The 17,469-nt window shown below is 43.9% G+C and overlaps 1 protein-coding gene across 2 annotated transcripts in view; it reads right to left on the bottom strand.

The window, feature by feature from the left end:
• ARHGEF40 (Rho guanine nucleotide exchange factor 40) overlaps positions 1–17,469 on the bottom strand; it is a 507,114-nt gene that overhangs the window by 80,336 nt on the left and 409,309 nt on the right. For both annotated transcript variants that reach the window (XM_069633711.1, XM_069633710.1), the window contains exons 19-20: positions 11,153–11,330; positions 9,367–9,483 (exon numbers count right to left, since the gene is read on the bottom strand). In XM_069633711.1, coding sequence (XP_069489812.1) covers positions 9,367–9,483; positions 11,153–11,330 — 295 coding nt within the window. The remainder of the gene's footprint in view (positions 1–9,366; positions 9,484–11,152; positions 11,331–17,469) is intronic.

Below are 17,469 nucleotides of genomic sequence, written 5' to 3' on the forward strand. Positions count from 1 at the left end.
TGGCCACCTTTGATCTAGTCAATGGAACAAAGTACTGATGCAAGGTATTTGTTTGGTCCAGAGGCTCTGGCACCCACAGGCCACCTCATAACTCCAGCAGCGCTTCATCAGAGTCTTTCTTCAGCCGAGGCTTCCTCTTTGTCCTTCAGGGACTTGCCACAGTATGGAACAAAGATAGGCTGCAGCCCCCTTGCTTCATGGGAGATTTTGAGCTGTGGGGGAAAGTTAGTTTCCAATACTAGGGATGTGTCCATTCAAGCATTGGGCTGCCACCCAATCACTAGGCACTGTCGCGCTCAAACATTGCAGGTCTGTTCACGGGTGCTGAGCTGGGGTATGCATTTCCACTCAAAGCCTCAGACACCTTTTCATACTAGTCTTATGTGGGCTCATTCTGATCTAATAAAGCAATTGGGCTAAGCCAGGTAGGCAATGCTCATATAAGCCTAACATGTTGCCCATGCAGGACAACTTGCCTGCCTGTCAACAATCATGCCAGATAAGAAAAGCTCCCTGCGTTTTGTTGTGTTTCACATTCGCTCACACATAAGCAAACACAGGTGTGAATGTTGTATACAGGGCTAAATTAACAGGGCTGTCAGAAGAGCCACGCATGGGGTACTGCCTTTATCCAGATTACATTTGCCAATCTGCTACCAATTGATAAGGCACGCATAGACATTTATGTGTGAATATTACACAAACCATTGTCTTGAAGACTATTAGGCATAGAACGTTTGTTTATAGATGCCTCAATTGTTGCAGAAATGTCCTGGCCACCTTCTACACTTTCAAAGGAGTCGCTTTGTCCACACATTTTCACAGGGGTTTGTAAAGCAATCCCACTTTTTGGGTGGCTCTTTAGCAATTTTTGTAGACACCTTTCTGTAATCTGCAACATGTTTTTGCCCTTCCGCACCCCAAGAAATTATGATTTCATTGGTCCAGGCATTATACATTCTATGTATTTTTTTTAATGTATTTTTTTTTATGCAGCTGTCTGCGCTAAATAATTTTGGCTCGGCTCTCGCTCACACAATTTGTTCTGGATCTCTCGCACAGAACCGCTCCCTGAATACTTTGCAAAGACTATCCGTCGCAGAAAAGCACCTCTCTGAAAAACTCAAATGGCAACCCCTTCAAGAAAAGCTGCACTCTCAAAAATCATAAATGTTTCTTCCATGCAGAAATGGCTCGTCTCGTTCCATTCTTCTACATCTTGCTAGCCAGTGCACATCTTTTGGAATCTGGGGTCATTACGACCTGGGCGTAAAGGGATACCGGGCACCGGTAATGACACTGATGCCGGTAATCACTTTGCGCCCTATTCCGAGGTCCCTTTGCGGGTCCCTCCCTTAACGCCTGGTTTTACCACGCGTTATGGACGGGACCCGCAAAGGGATACCGGGGTCAATAATGGTACCGCAATTTGCGGTACCGTTATTGACGCCTTCCCCCTTCCCATTGAGCCCTATGGGGGCTAAAATGGGAATGGGGAATGGCTTTTCAAATGGGGACTTACCGGTCGCGCAATGGTCGGAATAGACCGGTAAGTCCCCATACCACCAAGTCGGTGGCGGTACCGGTACTGGTGCTAGTCATGGCGCTAACAGCGCCATGACTAGCACCAACCTCGGAATGAGGGCATCCATTTTTTTTGCAATTATTTTGTTTTCAAAGCCCACTAGACGGTGCTTGAAATAATCAAAAATAAACGGGACAAGGAAATCAGCTGTCTGCTAAAGAATTTATTAAAATGATGACTGAAATAAGAATTTAATGTTTGTATAGATAATTGCAAAACAATGGCTGCTTCCAGAAGAACGAGAGAATGTAATAAACAAATGAAATAAAATGCAAATCTTTACTCTATAACTGGACATTATCAATCACAAAACAATGGCTGTACAAACAAATCTTTTTTGGGGAAAATACAAAAATAACTGAAAATGATAACATTGTCAGAAGAAATTAAATGGAAAAAGAAAATGTATGTGCAGAAAACAGTTTAACAACTCAGAACAGGAGGAAGAATAAGGAATATGCTATTTAGTTTTAAATGAGATGCAAAAATAATGATGTGCCTTCTATTACCAATGTTCTCAGATTAAGTGTACTAAGTTACCAGAAAAGGCAATGGATGAGGCAGCAGCTTGCTAGCCGACCACTGGCTCAATGAATCAGACCCTAATTTCATTTCGTGTTTATACTAAAATAATGTAAAACCAAAAATAATCCAGAATAATATATGTTTCTTAACCTAGAAGGATTCAACTAAAACAATGACGTTTTTCAACTAAATGGGAATTTTGAGTAAGGGTGGCTCTGGAATGGACACGAGGTTTCTCTCCCTGCAGCAGAATTGATCCGCTCAGCCATATTGGATCATTTTCTTAGCCATCGTTATCCCAGAATTCAGTATTACCATACAGTTGAGTCATGGAATACTCATATCTATACAAGTGGCTCAAATTCCGGTTGAAAGTTTTAGACCATTTTGAGCTTCCCATCCAAATGATTTCAATCGTTCAAACCAATTTGAGCCCCTATTTGTCAGAAAGGCTTGAATCTAATTTAAGCTGGTTTGTTCACCCTTAATCTACATATGATTCTGCTTAGTCACGTATGCGCATGACATACCCCACGCGGAATCTGGAGGGTGTGAACTATACCTACAATTTCAATTATGCAGGCGCAGGGCATCTTTCCAAATATGTACTTGGTTGCAACGGCTCTAGTGACAATATTTAATTATCATTTCTTTGTGGACATCAATGCCACAAGATTTTAAAGACAATTCCTCAGTAATGCCCGTTTCTTGTTGCAGTCAGGCCAGTACTGTGCTCAACGGTTCCCCACCCTGCTGATCAGAAGTTCACCCTCTAAACAATATCTCTTTTCTCTTCATTATTCTTTTCACTACTGCCCTCCCAAATAAAATCTCATTTTTTCTTAAGTCTGCCTAACACACTCATTATCCTTCCAAAAGGATCCTCTTGGTGAAGACTTGCATCTTCTTCTGGTCAATACCGACTCGCCTCCATCCCACTGCACATCACTCAGCACCCCCTGGTGAGCTCTCTGATCTCCCCTTCATCATAATTCACTAATCTCCTCCCACCTTTAGTTAGTGTTAGGGCAGATGTTCGTTTTTATGCAAAATCTCCTCTACATGTGCGTCCCCCAGCACTTTTTGCTAGACTACTGGATTTTTAGTCTGTTCCCCAGAGTGAGTGGGAACCTTTTTTCCACACTCACACATTCTTTTACCCTATCCTATAGTGTTACACTTTATCTAGATTCGATTTTTATTAACTCAGCAGATTTGAGTAGTTTTAGAATTTGTATTGTTTTTTTAGCTACCTGGTTCTTTTATCAATGCTAATGTTGACAGATTAGCCCTTATTTGCCTAATTGCTGCATGATATCTGTTGATTGCTCAGACCCTGTGAAGGCTGCCACGCAGCGAACTGCAATCCCTAGTGCTCCTATTTGAATAGTTGTCAGGTGTGTAAGCGCACGCACGACATACCGGCGCTGACCCCTGCCTGCGAAGGCGTGGTGCCCTGTGGTGTTTGTTAAGGTCGGCTCTGAGTTGTGAGTCAGACTCTGCTTTTGCCAGCCTCTATATGCTTGGACAGAAGAAATTATTGTTACAGGCCCAGAAATTACAGAGTTAGGCGATAGTCGGGAAGTATCTGACTCTAATGGTGTATCCTGTTCCGGCATCATCATTACATCCACTTCTTGAGTATGATTGTACATCGGCCATCTGCTGAAGCAATAATAACCATTCTGGATAAAGGGATCGACACACAGGAGTTGTCCCTTTCCGTGGGCAACGATGAAGAAGGCATTGATGCTTGTTTAGGTCTTTTTGCCCGTGAGCCTCTCCTCATGGACACGGTTGTTGTACCTAAGGTACCCATAGTACTGGATAAACAACCGGAAAGGCAGAGGAAAAAACAGAATGTGGCGCACACCAATCCCATTACGATATCACTACAAGATCATTAGCTAAGCATGCCATGGATGTCGGCAAGTACATAGTTGATCACTGGAATGACATAATGTGCCTCACTGAAGCATGGCTGCGAGACTCCAGTGGCCCCAATATACATCTGGCTACACCACCAGGTTACACCTTCTTTGGGCAAAGTAGAGATTTTGGTAAGGGAGAGGGAGTAGTCATTGTGGTTCATGAGGATTTTAACTTCTTTCAAGCACCTATAATTTGCAGAGGTTGTGAAATTATCCTACTCAAGATGACCCCAACCCCAAATAATTGTATGAACATTATCCTTGTTTACCGCCCCCCGAATGATATGCCATCATTTATTGACAACGTTTCTGATATTTTGTTATCCTTAAGAAAAACACTATCAGCTCTATGCTTGTGCTAGGAGACTTCAACAGATGGTATAGCAACCCTCAGGAAACGGAAGCCCCTTGTCTGGAACAACTCTTCAAGACAAGCTGTTTCGAAGTCCACAGTAAAGAAGTGATGCACAAATTGGGTAATGCGTTAGATTGGGTTGCTAGCAAAATCCTGGTCTTAAGTCCTCTGAACATCCAAACTTTTATTTGGTCCGCCCACTGACTCTCCTGACCTATATACCACACACACAAAATATCCTGAGAAAGGTTATTAGTAGAAACTATAATAAGACCTGCCTAGAGGACTTGTATCATTGCCTAATAGGGCTCATGAACGCCACCTCTGCCCTGGATTCTTCGCGTTTCCTGATTTCAGAATACGACAGGGAGATAACTTGTCTATTGGATCAGGTGGCGCCTATCACAACTAAGACCCTTAGAGAAAAGATTAATAATCAAAAGTGGTATACAACGGCTTTGATTAACCAAAAAAAAGAAAAAAGAAGGGCTGAAATGGTCTGGGGAGAAAAACAGTCACAGGGTAACAAGGATATGTGGAAATCCCTGGAAAAACAGTATCATTCAGAGATGTTGCTTGCCAAAAAAAATTACTTTGACAGTCAAATTGTCAGTTCTAAGAATGAATCCAAGAAATGTTGTGAGATCCTTTGGGATCTAGAAAAGCCTAGAGTCATGACACACCCACCCACCCCATCCAACATTGATTGTATAGCTATCGCAGAGATGATTGCAAAAGCCCATAGTCACATTATGAATAATTTGGGTAAGATAAACCAGGAGGCTTGTTTACAGACTAAGGAGGTACTGGGTCAACTGGGGAAACACATGTTCTCTTTTAAGCCCATCTCTGAAGGAGATTTGACTCAAACTTAAAAATGAAAGAGATCTTCCACATGTGCTCGAGAGGCCCTCCCGTCCAAAGTTATCCTTGTGAATAGCTAGCTCTTTACCCCATTCCTGGTCCGCCTCACTAAGGCAACCTTTAGGAATAGTCAGGTCCCTGACTCCCTGAAATAGGTTGCAGTGACTCCCCTGATAAAAAAATAAAATGGGACTGGATCATAAGGACTATTCGAACTTTAGACCTATTTCCAACGTGCCCTTGATATTGAAGATAATTGATAAATTGACTACGGCACAATTACAGGAACACCTGGAAGGCTCAGAGGCCCGACATTCTAGGCAATTCGGCTTCAGGGCATTTTATGGCAGAGAGTGCATTGGTGAACTTGCAGCTGGAAATGCTTCAACTCATGGATAAAAGTAAGGTGGGCTGCTAATACTATTAGACCTATCAGCAGCCTTTGACCTGGTGAACCATGAGAAGCTTTTGACCAGGCTGAAGAATGTAGGTGGGTTTTCCAGTGAAGCTATTACCTGGATTAAGTCCTTTTCAGAAAATAGGATGCCCAGAATTGTATTGGACAATGCTTGTTCACCTCCAGAACTGTTAAAATATGGTGTGCCACAGGGCGCCTGCCTCTCACCGTCCCTATTTAATATCGTCGACCACTATGTGATTTACTGGACAGTTATGAGTGTGTTTTACTAATTCTGCTGATGACACAGAGCTTGTCATAGAGCTAAGTGGTGTGTACAATAAAGACATGTAGCGGTCTCCCTGATTTACAACTCAATCCAGAACTGGATGGCGAGTAACAGAATGTGCTTGAACGCAACTGAGACCAAGCTGTTGCTGTTTGGTTCCTCTCAGGCTCAGAGGAAACTTGAGGGTCTGTATGCTGGTTTCACTGTCGACAAACATTTTATCCCCACAGTCGTCAAGGTGAAGACCCTTGGGGTTGTCTTTGAAGCCTTGCTGAACGCGGACGCCCACATTCAGAACATTATTAATAAAGCTCAATATCACCTCTGATTGTTGCGACTAGTCAAACCTTGTGTCTCCGAAGCTAATTGCACCACCCTGGTCCGAGCTCTGATTATGCAGAGGAATGACTATTGCAATGCACTGCACATTGGTGCTAGTAATGTAGTCTCGGGGCGTCTGCACGTGCTGCAAAACAACGCTGTACGCATTGTGAAAAGCGTGCCTAGGCACAAACCTATTTCTGTCCATAGGAGAAATTTGAATTGGCTCTCAGTGGAAACTAGGACTCACTTTAAGGCCTTCAGCATCGTTCATAAATACTTTTACGGACAAGCGCCAGGCTATCTAAAATATTGTATTAAATTACACGTACCTGGGAGAGCCACTAGGGCGAGTAATGGTATATGTATGGCCTTCCCAGTAGTAATCTTGTTAGAGGGAATGGTAGATTGTTCCCGGTCCAGGCGGCCAAGGCCTGGAATAAACTCCCAAAAGAGTTACGTGCTGATTAAAATCCTCCGAGTTTCAGGAAATGGTTGAAAACGGTCCTGTTCGAATATCCTCTGGACTCTGCCGTGATCATGCTCTTGGGTTGTTGCCCCGCTTCTTTCTCTATTCTGCGCCCTGATGCCTGCGGGCTTCAGCGTATTACAAATGGATAAATAAATAAATAAATATCCTTTGGGATATTTTGTATTTCTTTTTATACATTCTTCTTGGAGCTATGTTCTCCTCCAAGTTTTCTGGCATCTGTCTTTTGCATCACACAGCACACTCTGTGCAGTGTTGCTGTGAGTCCTTTGTGCTAACCTTTTTATTTTCTATTATAGGATGATATTTATCCTTCCTATCTTTTATATTGTGAGATCAACAGACCCCACCTTATGTGGAGTGCTTAGGGGTTACACTGTATCCCCTTTCTGGCTGCTCCTGTAACTTTTTGTTTACAGTGACATACTAATCTAAATGGCTGGTGGCAGTGGTTTTATTCTACCTACTTTTGTGCAATTTTTACTCCAGGCTATACTCACAGCCATGGTAGTGCACAGAAGGGTCACCATTGACCTAAAATGGTGACTGTGTTCTTTTTTCCGAAATTAAAGATGACGTGTCCTTTCTTGGTCCTTCTTCTGCCGTGCTGGATGGGAGACGTCCCAGTTTGACATTTGTCTTCAGTGGAATCCCTTTGCAAAGCCTGACAAGGCTCCAGTGTGTCTGTGAGTACAGGAAGTGGGGGAGGACTCTGAAACTGCTGTTCTTTGTCTTCTGTTGTGCCTGCCTGGAACCAGTTCCAACTGGGAGGCTGGCTGTCCTGAAAGAACCACCCAGAGTGTGAATGGCGCATGGGTGCTGATTGGCATAAAAGGCATGGATCCTGAGGCTGAAGATAAGCTGATTCCTGCAACAGAAGAATCAATGAGAAAGAAGAGGAGAAGATGTCCGCAGCCACTTCCAGATGGACAGAGATACCTTCTGTGTCATCACTGCTGTCACACCCATTCTTCCAAGTGTCAGGAGAACTCTGAAGATGACAACTCTCTCTTTTAGACTGGTGAGAACAATCAGCCTTGAGACAAACTGCATTTTGAGCCATCCCACGATGAGCTGTGACCTTCACAGACTGCAAGCCGGTATCCAGTCATTGCATCGAATACAAAGCATTGAATGCCAAAAGCATCGAAAAAATGCATTGAAAAAAAGCATCAAATGCATTTTTTTCAAAGGTAAAGGTTTTATTTTAATTGTAATGGGTTTTAAGGGGTAAAAAAACGGGAGTTGGGCCCTCCATTGAAAAAAAAAATACATGTGATGCTTTTTTATTGTTGCTTTTTTTTAAATGCTAAGGCATTCGATGCTTTGGCATTCGATGCAATCACTTTAAACCCTGCAAGCCGCTAATACCCTTGGACATGTGGCCACTGTGCATTGCATCATCTTCCGAAGATCGAAACCTCTTGAAACTTTAGTGGTCTTCCTCCAGACCTCCAGAGGCAAGATTCCACTCCTTGAAGTCCCCTCACCAGTGTGCTGGTCCGAGAAAGCCAGATAAATCGACTGGATGGTAATTGTTCTTCACTGATGTCTTTAAAAGGGCACCAAAATCACAGATCCCTGAAGAATCCTTTCACTGAATCCTCTTCCCTCGACTGCTGCTGCGTGATCCATCCAGTGTCCCTTCTTTTGTTTGCCTGACCACGAATCCGATGACTGGGTCTGCTGCAGCTGCATTGTGGGGGCATCATTCTGCATCCGCTTCTTCACTCCTAAGGTAGTGTGAGACTCTTGGTAGATCTTACCTAGAGTTGTTTTGCTGCTCCTGTATTGCTGGAGTGCTGATTCATGTGTTTCGAAGTTTAGCCATACAGGTTATCCCAGGTCTACGGTCTGTGTGCCTACAGGGAGCCTGCTCTGATGACCCTTACCCTTCTTTTTTCCAACAAAGAGTGTATTTACTTGTTACGGAAGACCTCCTCTGGAACCTTTGAACTTTCTATCTGTTTTGCCCTCCAATCTGACTCTTAGACGCTCATAACCAGATCGGGATGGACTCCTACTGAGGCCTCTGTGAAATTATTGCAAAGCGTTTACTTAACTTATGTTGGTTTTGTTTAATTTATTTTACCTGGAACAGTTATTACAAAGTACATTACAAAGTATTTTACTTACCGGTTGAACTGCATACTGCCATTCTCCAAGTAGTAGAAAAGTGTGTTACTGTCAATGTTCCATTGGTTTATACAAATTACTTTTTGTGTCTATTAGTACTCAACTTTTTGAAGAATCACCTTTACCTTAGTGTATGTATAAAATAAACTATTATTTTTATATATTATATATTTTATATAACTTTTAGTGTGACAGTGTTTCTTTGGGCCTATATGCATACTCTAGGTTTTTTTGTACTGCCTACAGCCCTTTCTCCCTCTAAGATAAGCCTGGCTGCTCAGCCATTTATACCAACAAAACATGTGTGGTTTAGGCCTGTACTAAGAGTTGGAGTCATGTGTCTCAAGTGTGAGTCTTCACAAATTCAACCTTTTGGGGGACTTTTGCTAAACCCCCTAACAGTTAGTTTCACTCTTCTCTTGCAGTGTTACCCTGTTTCCCCTGGTGCCTCTGTCACAGCGCTCAGTTCTTACCTCTTGCCATCAGTAGTGCATTGATTGTCCTTTCGCTGAGGGCTCCAAAGCTTGCTTTGATGTCCAAGAAAGGCTTGTTACCCAGGCCCACAGATGCTAGCTCTGGAGACTGCCGTTCTGCAGAAAGAGGACAAGAACCACTGGCAGGTTAAACTTCTATATAGAAGCTCAGTACCAGAGCAGTGACAGCAGGCTGAGAGAGAGAGAGAGAGAGAGAGAGAGAGAGAGAGAGAGAGAAAGAAAGAGAGAGTGAGAAAGTGAGAGTCAGAAAAGGAAAAGAGATAGAGAGAAAGAAAGGCAAAACAGAGATGAGGGCAGTGAGGCAGGTAAAGGCACCAAAGGTCTGCAGATCATGTTTGTCATGCCCATAAGTGCCTCTTCGTGATAGTAGTAAAAGTGCACATGAGGTTCCATTATATGAATACAGACATTTTTGAGACACCATTGACTTTAGAGTAAATATTCTTAAGACCATTTAGGTCTCAAAATAGCTTTCAATGAGCCAACGAGACTGCTGAAATTAAAACCAACAATGCTTTTCAGAGGTTTTAAAGATTTTAAGCACTTTGTTGGCAGGCAGCTTAATGGCATCATGATTACTACATGCCACACATCACAGAGTGACATCATGGGAATTATTCATGTATAGCTAGTTTCTGCTGAAACAAAAACAGTCCCAGTTGTTCTGCACTTACACCGCCACAGAGTAGGCCTGTGTTGCACACATGCTCCTGTACTATGAGGGCTTTACAAATGCAGTCCCACTGCTAATGTATTGCCAAAGGTAAGGTATAGATGTGTCCCAGGTGTGAAAGGGAGCGATTAATGCAAGTCGGCCCAAATAGGCTCTGCTACATTCCAGGTTATGCAAAATGTTCCATTGCAGATTATCTGCTAGGCTATTTAATTGGTTCTGCTGTAGGGTGTTGTTACAGGTAGAATTACAGCTTGTGCTATAGGTTATGGTAAAGCCTTCTTTAGCATGCCTAATCAATCCTTGCTTAAGAGGAAGAATAAGACAGAACACAGTCTGTTTTGCATTAACACATGTTGTTGACGTTCTAAAGGTGACGTGCCGTTCCCAAAATGTGGTCTGTGCAATGTAATGTCCAAACAGAACTATTGTGTGCTTCTTCATGGATAAACTATAAATAAATCCAGCGTACATTTGTAGTTCATCCAGCAGCAGTTCTGTGCCTCCCACAGCTAAATGCTCATTGATGGTAAAATGTGTGTTTGTATAATCCAGCTTCTTCAGTTATGAAAATGAGCAATTAAGCTGTTTCCTAGATGGATTCTGTTTCTCGATTTCTGTGGCCTTACCTTGTGCATTATTTGCTTAAGCACCCCCCATCTTTGATGTCTGTTTGTTTGTGTACAACCCCTCCTCACCTGTGTTGTCAGTTGCTTGATATTGAGTGTTATTTGGACAAGTCGGCCTCACCTTTGCTGTCCATGGTCACAGGGGTGTTGCCAGGTCTGGAAAAGATCCGGGGCTACACTAATATCATGAGTCAGGGCTAAATAGCACTTTTTGGTTGCAACCCCTGATCTTCTATCTGGAGCTACAAACAAAAGGCCTGGGGCTATAGCCTCCTCAGCCCCACCCCGTAGCAACGCCTCTGCATGGCCGTGTGTTGTGCTGTTTGCTAGTTGTACACAACCTCTGCACCTTTATTGTCCATGGCCTAGTGTAGTGTTGTTAATTATTCGTACAGACCCTACACACCTTTGTTGTCTGTGGCTGGGTGTTGTGTACTGCAATGTTTGTATAAACCTTCCTCACCTTTGTTGTCTGTGGCCTGGTGCCACAGTAGTTGGGCAGTGACTGTTGTCCAACGGTTCTTTGCCTCAGTGCTGCCTGCCTGGAAAGTGAAGGCCTCTCTGGTTTTCCGGCGCCTGAACCAAAGCTCAAAGCGTAGACCGCTATCGCCAATGTTCTCTGTGAGACCCATGTCAGCAGTCTAAGAAAGAAAATAGAGAGAGGGATAATGGCATAAACATATTCTTCAGAAACAAGTATGGAGATGGCTATACAAGGCGGGATGGATTGAGAGAAAGGACGAGAAAGAATAAGAAGTAAAGTCAAAGGGAAGGAGACACAGAATAGGTGATGCCAACACGGCAGGGAAAGAACAAGCAAGAGCAGGATACAGAGACGGGAATAAGGAAAAAGTGAGAGAGAAAGAGAGAGGGAGAGAGAAAGACAGATAGAAAGAGAGAAAGAGAGACAGTCAGGGAGAGACATAGACAGAGAGGGAAATGTAGAGAACGACAGGCACTGACAGAGAAACAGAGAACGAGAGATAGAGATAGAGAGAGAAATAAAAACAAAGAGAAGGAGATAGAGTGACAGAGAGTAAGAGAAAGTGATGACCAAAAACAGGAGAAACACAGGGCATTTTTACTTTGAGATTTTCCTATGGAGGATTGTACAAGCACACAAGAAGCGAGAATGATATTAACCTGTAACACTAGTTACCCACGGTTTTCATTTTCTACAGATTTTCATACTTTGGAATAATCCCCTGACACCAGAACAGGACCAGCCACAGCCTATGTGAATTGATATTGCAGTATTTGTAGCTGGTAGCCTTCACTTTAAGAAGGCAGTCATATAAGAGAGGTGTTACTTACTCAGTAATAATCTTTTTGGTGCTTTCACAAATCTGAGGATGTCCCCCCTTCTTTCCCACGTGGAGACCTTTTCCATGGGACCAGTTCAGTGTGTCAACAGTACAATAGGCCCCCTGGGGGTGGTGCATCATGGGAGGAAGCCCGTCATGGGTTAAGGGACGGCCATTCTCAGAGAGCGTGGCATCCCACCACCTTAGTAGGCCCGCCCTCCTTTCCCAAATTAAGTTCTCCCTCACTTTCCACAGGCTGTTTTTATATCTGTTATTTTTAGGCTAAACCACTTAATATGATAGAGCTGACTAACAACCCTGGAAAGACCAACTGCTTACCATGTAGCTCTAGCATGACTACTGTGACCAAGAAGAGGATCACGAGTATGATGATTACTCTAGAGAACCAGAATGAAGGATCTAGTCTTTCACTGTATTCGATAGTCCCAGAGAAGTACGAAAAGACTGAAAGAAAACAAGATGGAGAGAGCAGTCCTCGAATGAGGAAGTAGGGCAAATGCCGACCCGGCGTACCGGGAAATGAAGCAGGAGATGCTGTGCACAGAGCTGAGCAGGAGAGAGAAAGTAGGCAGAGGAGGAGGAGCTCCTTTGTGCGATGCCTGAATGAACCTTTGGTCGGCCCAAAGACTGGGAAGCCACTGGGAAGCGAAGACCTGTCCCTCAAATGTAGAAGGGACTTGCGGAGTGGCCGTCAACGAGAAACCAAAGGTGGACTGCCATCGAACAAAGCAAGCAAACAAATGCTGCCGGAGTCCCAGAAGGAAGCACCGCTCCCTGGAAGACATGCACAAGATAGATAGGTATGCAGTTGGGGCTGAAGGTGCTGAAGGTCCGGGAGGTGTCAGAGAGTAACAGGAACAAGAGAGTGAGAGGGTCTGGGACCCTGAGAGTAGCCGAGAGAGTATAGAAGGGTGCATATGCTTGGTAGGAGAGTAAATCAAGCTTTTGCAATAGCACATTGTGAGTCTGGGATCCGCGCACACATAAAAATAGGAGAGAAAGAGGGTCTGGGACCCTGAGAGATACAAAGATAGACTATGAGAGGACATACGCTTGGCAGGAAAGTGAACCAAGCTGGACATATACTTGGCAGAAAAATTAATATTATGTCCATCCATTGTGAGTCTGGGACTCGCACCCAAAAGAGAGTTGAAGACCCCGGAGACATGAGAGACTGTTTAGTTGAAAAAACCATGCTTCGTAGAGAAATACAACAAGTTAGTATTATAAAGAATTACAAGTTTGGGACTCACAACCTTATGAAGATATAAAATACAGTGACATTTACCTGAGAAGATACAGGGTCTTCAGGACTGAAAGAAAAGGAAAGTAAAACCAGAAGGCATCCAGCGGAAAGGAGAAAACCCCTAAAGCCTGGGACTTTTTCCTGGTAGAACATTTCTTTGGTCTATGGGACCAGCCAAGACATTGGGAACCTTTGTGTTGGCAAGAGGTATCATGAACACTTTACTTTGGAAGAGACCATCCCTACACAGTTAGATTTTTAGTGTTGGGGCAGAAGTAGGGTCTTGGGACATGACGGTAAAAGACATTTTGTTTTGACATCCTGACGTAGTCCTTAGTTTTTCTGTGAGGCAGGGAACCCCCTCCTAGCATTTAATGATAGAGAGGCATTTTCCGTACCCATTTATTGGTTAATAAAAGTTGACAGCCAAAAATATGCCCCTTTTGTATCCGAGTCTTCCTTCTGCACCCCTACAGTGCTTGCATTTTTTTAGAGTGACATCCTTTTCCTTATGAACAGCCTGAATAGGCCTGAATCAATCACATGGTGGATCTTTTCAGGAATAAAAGGAATTCTTTTGCAACTATTGGGCCTCGTGAACAACACGTTTACAAAACAATATGGATTAACACAAACAGGATGGCTTATTTGGCACTCTCTTTTGGAGGTCAAAGGAAAAAGGAAAGTAATTTAGGGGTTCAGCTGTCAACAAAAGAAATAGCTGTTGGTTCTAAGACACAGGGAGCAATCATCTCAGTTCTGCGGTTAGGGAAGGGTTTAAACAGCTTACTTGTTGTTGTCAAAAGTTTCTAAGATTGGGTTAAGCTACCAATGATCTGCAGGATCAGATGGGTGGAATGCCTGTGGAACGGATACAAATTAAAAGGGGAAGCAATCTAAGCAAAACAGTGGCAGGACTGACAGATCATGAAAATGCAATCTGAGGACCTATGTTAAAAGACCCAATGTGGAGCCAAGACCTAATCTATGTGTCCGACCGTATATATTTCTCACGTCACACAAAGCCACAGGGAGTTCAAGTGACCCAGCACAAATCAATACCAATGTCCTTACATTGGTCTTGGCTCTTGGTCTTCATATGGGCATTGTCATTGGTTTGGTCCTTGGTTTGGCCTGAATCTTTGACTTGATCCTTCTTACACTATAAAACTAGGTAAGAGCCTCAAGTGGATGCCTCCCTAACTCCTCTTGCACCAGATGTTTCTCCTTGGCCGATGCTGCCAGGTCCTTTGGGTAGAATTTTCCTTCTCAGAGGTTTGTATACTTCATCCTTTTTGCCTGGTAGCCTCCCTCTTCCATCCAGGGTCTGGGCTGGAGCCCACAGAGGGCTTTGCTCTGAATACTTTCTTCAAGGGTTGGGCTCTGGCAGTCTTTGGTGTCAGATTCTCAACCAGCCTGCTATTCTAGTTTGATTCTTCAAAATAGCTCCTCTTAAGCTCAGATCTCTCTAGCTCAGCCACTCCCCTTTAGCCCTTTTTTGCTATTGCTTGGCCCTCGATTGGTGTTCTTCTGGTTCTCCCTGCTTTCCTGAAGCTGCCTTCCTTGGAAAATAGAGGTTCAGCTCTTCTGACTTCCTTTCTCTCTCGACTCACTAAAATATGACTCTCTCTCTGGAATGCTATCCCAACATCCTCACTATCTCCAATCGTGTGCCTCTTTTTATACAGGTGTTGATTGATTATGTCAATGAGTGATCTTATTTCTGGCTCCGTTTCCACATAGGATTCGTTGTCTGCGATTGTCCCTTGCCTAATGATTCCACCTTGTCATGGTCGGGTGATGAACAGACATCTCAAAGTCAGGCTCGATTAATCAAGGCTCTTTATTAAAACAAACTGAAAACTACAGGATTAGATTTAATTGAGGCCACTTTGTGGGAATTATACAAAAAACAAGCTCTGTCTTTCTACAGGACGGTGGTCCTCAGTCCTCCTTCCTCTCTCTTAAAATTGCCTTCCTGGCATAACAACAAATCACTTATCATCTTTGGGTATTTTATGGAGGTTTTTCTACAGCCATATACAGATGTAGTGCAACACGACTTATGCCGAATGATAAATCAGGATGTTCACCAAGTTAGAGCAAACCTCTGCCAATGGATAATGAACAGAGTTGTCAGGCTTTACTCTTAGGGGATGGGCTAGTTCTAAAGTACAATTAGTCCTTGTTAGGCAAGATTATATGTAGTTACCCTGTGGGATACTACACCAGCCTTGTCCTCTTGGCAATAGGTAACCCAACCTTTGGTATAGGACTGTAGTTGGTAGAGTGGCTGAGCAGCCAGGCATATCTCAAGAGGTGTTCAATGTGAGCTGTAGGGTTGCAACATAGAGTTTCACAGTGACAGGTATTCAAATAACACTTATACTCAAGGTTTCTTGATTAAAATAATTATTTATGAATTTAACAGTCAGTTTTAAAATAAGCCTTCTTTAGAAGAGAGCAATATGCAAAACTTAAATACACTTCAAAAATACACTCCTTCAGTTCAATTAAGTAAGTCGGTGCCCTTTTGAGATGGCACACAGATACTTCTTACACCCTGAGGTGACTTCAATAGTCAGGACACTGTGAACATTAATATATCACTTTTCACACAAAAGGTAATACTGAGGTTATGGCAAAAAGGAAAAGGTTAGGGAGGAAAACAATGGTTAACAGGTTTTTCTAACAGGTAAGCACTTTAGAATCCCCCAATGCAATGTTGGTTAACCCTTTTCCAGCTATACAAGTAAGTTATATATGACTTTTTGGAGGGACAGTTAAACACAAAGTCAGAGGGTAAGAAGAGCCTACAGGGAGCTAGGACAGCCAATTTCAGTTGAGCAAAGTTTTGGGGAGCTGAGGCACTTCATGAAGATAGGGCAAAAGTCTTGCACAATGTTAAAGAGAGTTTTGTTGTAAAAAGAAATCACTGTTGGACCACAAACTGGGAGGCTTGTGAAGGGCAAGCTGCAAGCAACTCTGTAAAGGGTAGCAAATGCAAGTCTCCAGTGGGAGCAAGCAAACTACCCACAACAGGAGGTAAGTACCCCTAGTTACAGTACCTTGAGTCTGAAGAAAAGGTTCCAGCTGGCTTCTGTTCCTGTTGTAGTCCTGCAGATCCTGTTGTTCCTGGACCTCAGTCATGGGGACAAGAGGGAGGACGTCTGGGGACTCCTGCACTAGGGTTTGAAGGTCGGCGGCAGCAATGGGCACAATTCAGATCAGTGGCACTTCACGGTTTCAGCTACTCGCAAATAGCACCACTGCGGTTCTTGGACCCCTTGTGGACATTCCTTGCTTCTGGGGTCCAGAACTCTGTTGGGGCGGCTCAGGCTTGGTTAGTCCTGCTTCAAGGGAGTCTGGGGGGATCTTTCTGGAGCTGGGGTCTGGCTTAAAGGCAGTGCACTCGATTCTGGTGTTCCTGTCCGCTGGCACTCGGTTCCTGCAGCAGCTCTGAAATACAGCCAACAGAGAGAGGGGTTCCAGTTGAGTTCGTCTGTCGGCAGATTGGTCCCACCAACCCAAGGGGAGAAGTCGTCCTTTCCGGGCTTCTCTAGTCGATTAGAAATTCAGAGCTTCAGCACTGCAACAGGGCTTCACCGGGCAAACCAACGGTCCAGGAGGGTGCAGCAAGCTTCTCTTCCAGTTTTCTTCTTCAGTTCCTTCATCCAGTGGTCGACTCTGCCTTCCTTGCAAAAGACCTTGCCTTGCAAGTCATTCCCATTCATTCGCATCCTAGCTGTCACTCACACAGCAGGGTGGCTGTCCTCCATGGACAGCCAGCCAGCCAATCACCTTTGGCTGCATTCCTGTAACCACGGAGACGAAGCACAGGGAGTTTCGGGCACCTCTCTTGCTTCCTGCCCTGCCAGACACGCTGGAGCCAGAGGCAGGCTTCATCAGTGAATCCCGCCCAACACAAAATGAACAAAGCGACAAAACTTGGCTTGCCGCGCAAAGTAAATCTCAAGAAGGACCTTGAAAAAAGAAGACCGGGCCATTTTGACAAAATGGGCACCCATGGGTGCAATACTGCAGCTGCGAATGCAGCCTGCAGTAAAAACGCACAATGGTAGGAAAAAGTAAACCACTGCCACCAGCCATTAATTGTGGAAAGGGTTACATAAAAATGTTACATGAGAGGGTAGACAAAGGGGATACTAAGTAACCCCTCCAGCACTCTATGTAAGATAGTGTGTGCTG

The sequence above is a fragment of the Ambystoma mexicanum genome, chromosome 13 (assembly GCF_040938575.1).
Source record: "Ambystoma mexicanum isolate Mex_15411 chromosome 13, UKY_AmexF1_1, whole genome shotgun sequence".
Taxonomy (NCBI): Eukaryota; Metazoa; Chordata; class Amphibia; order Caudata; family Ambystomatidae; genus Ambystoma; species Ambystoma mexicanum.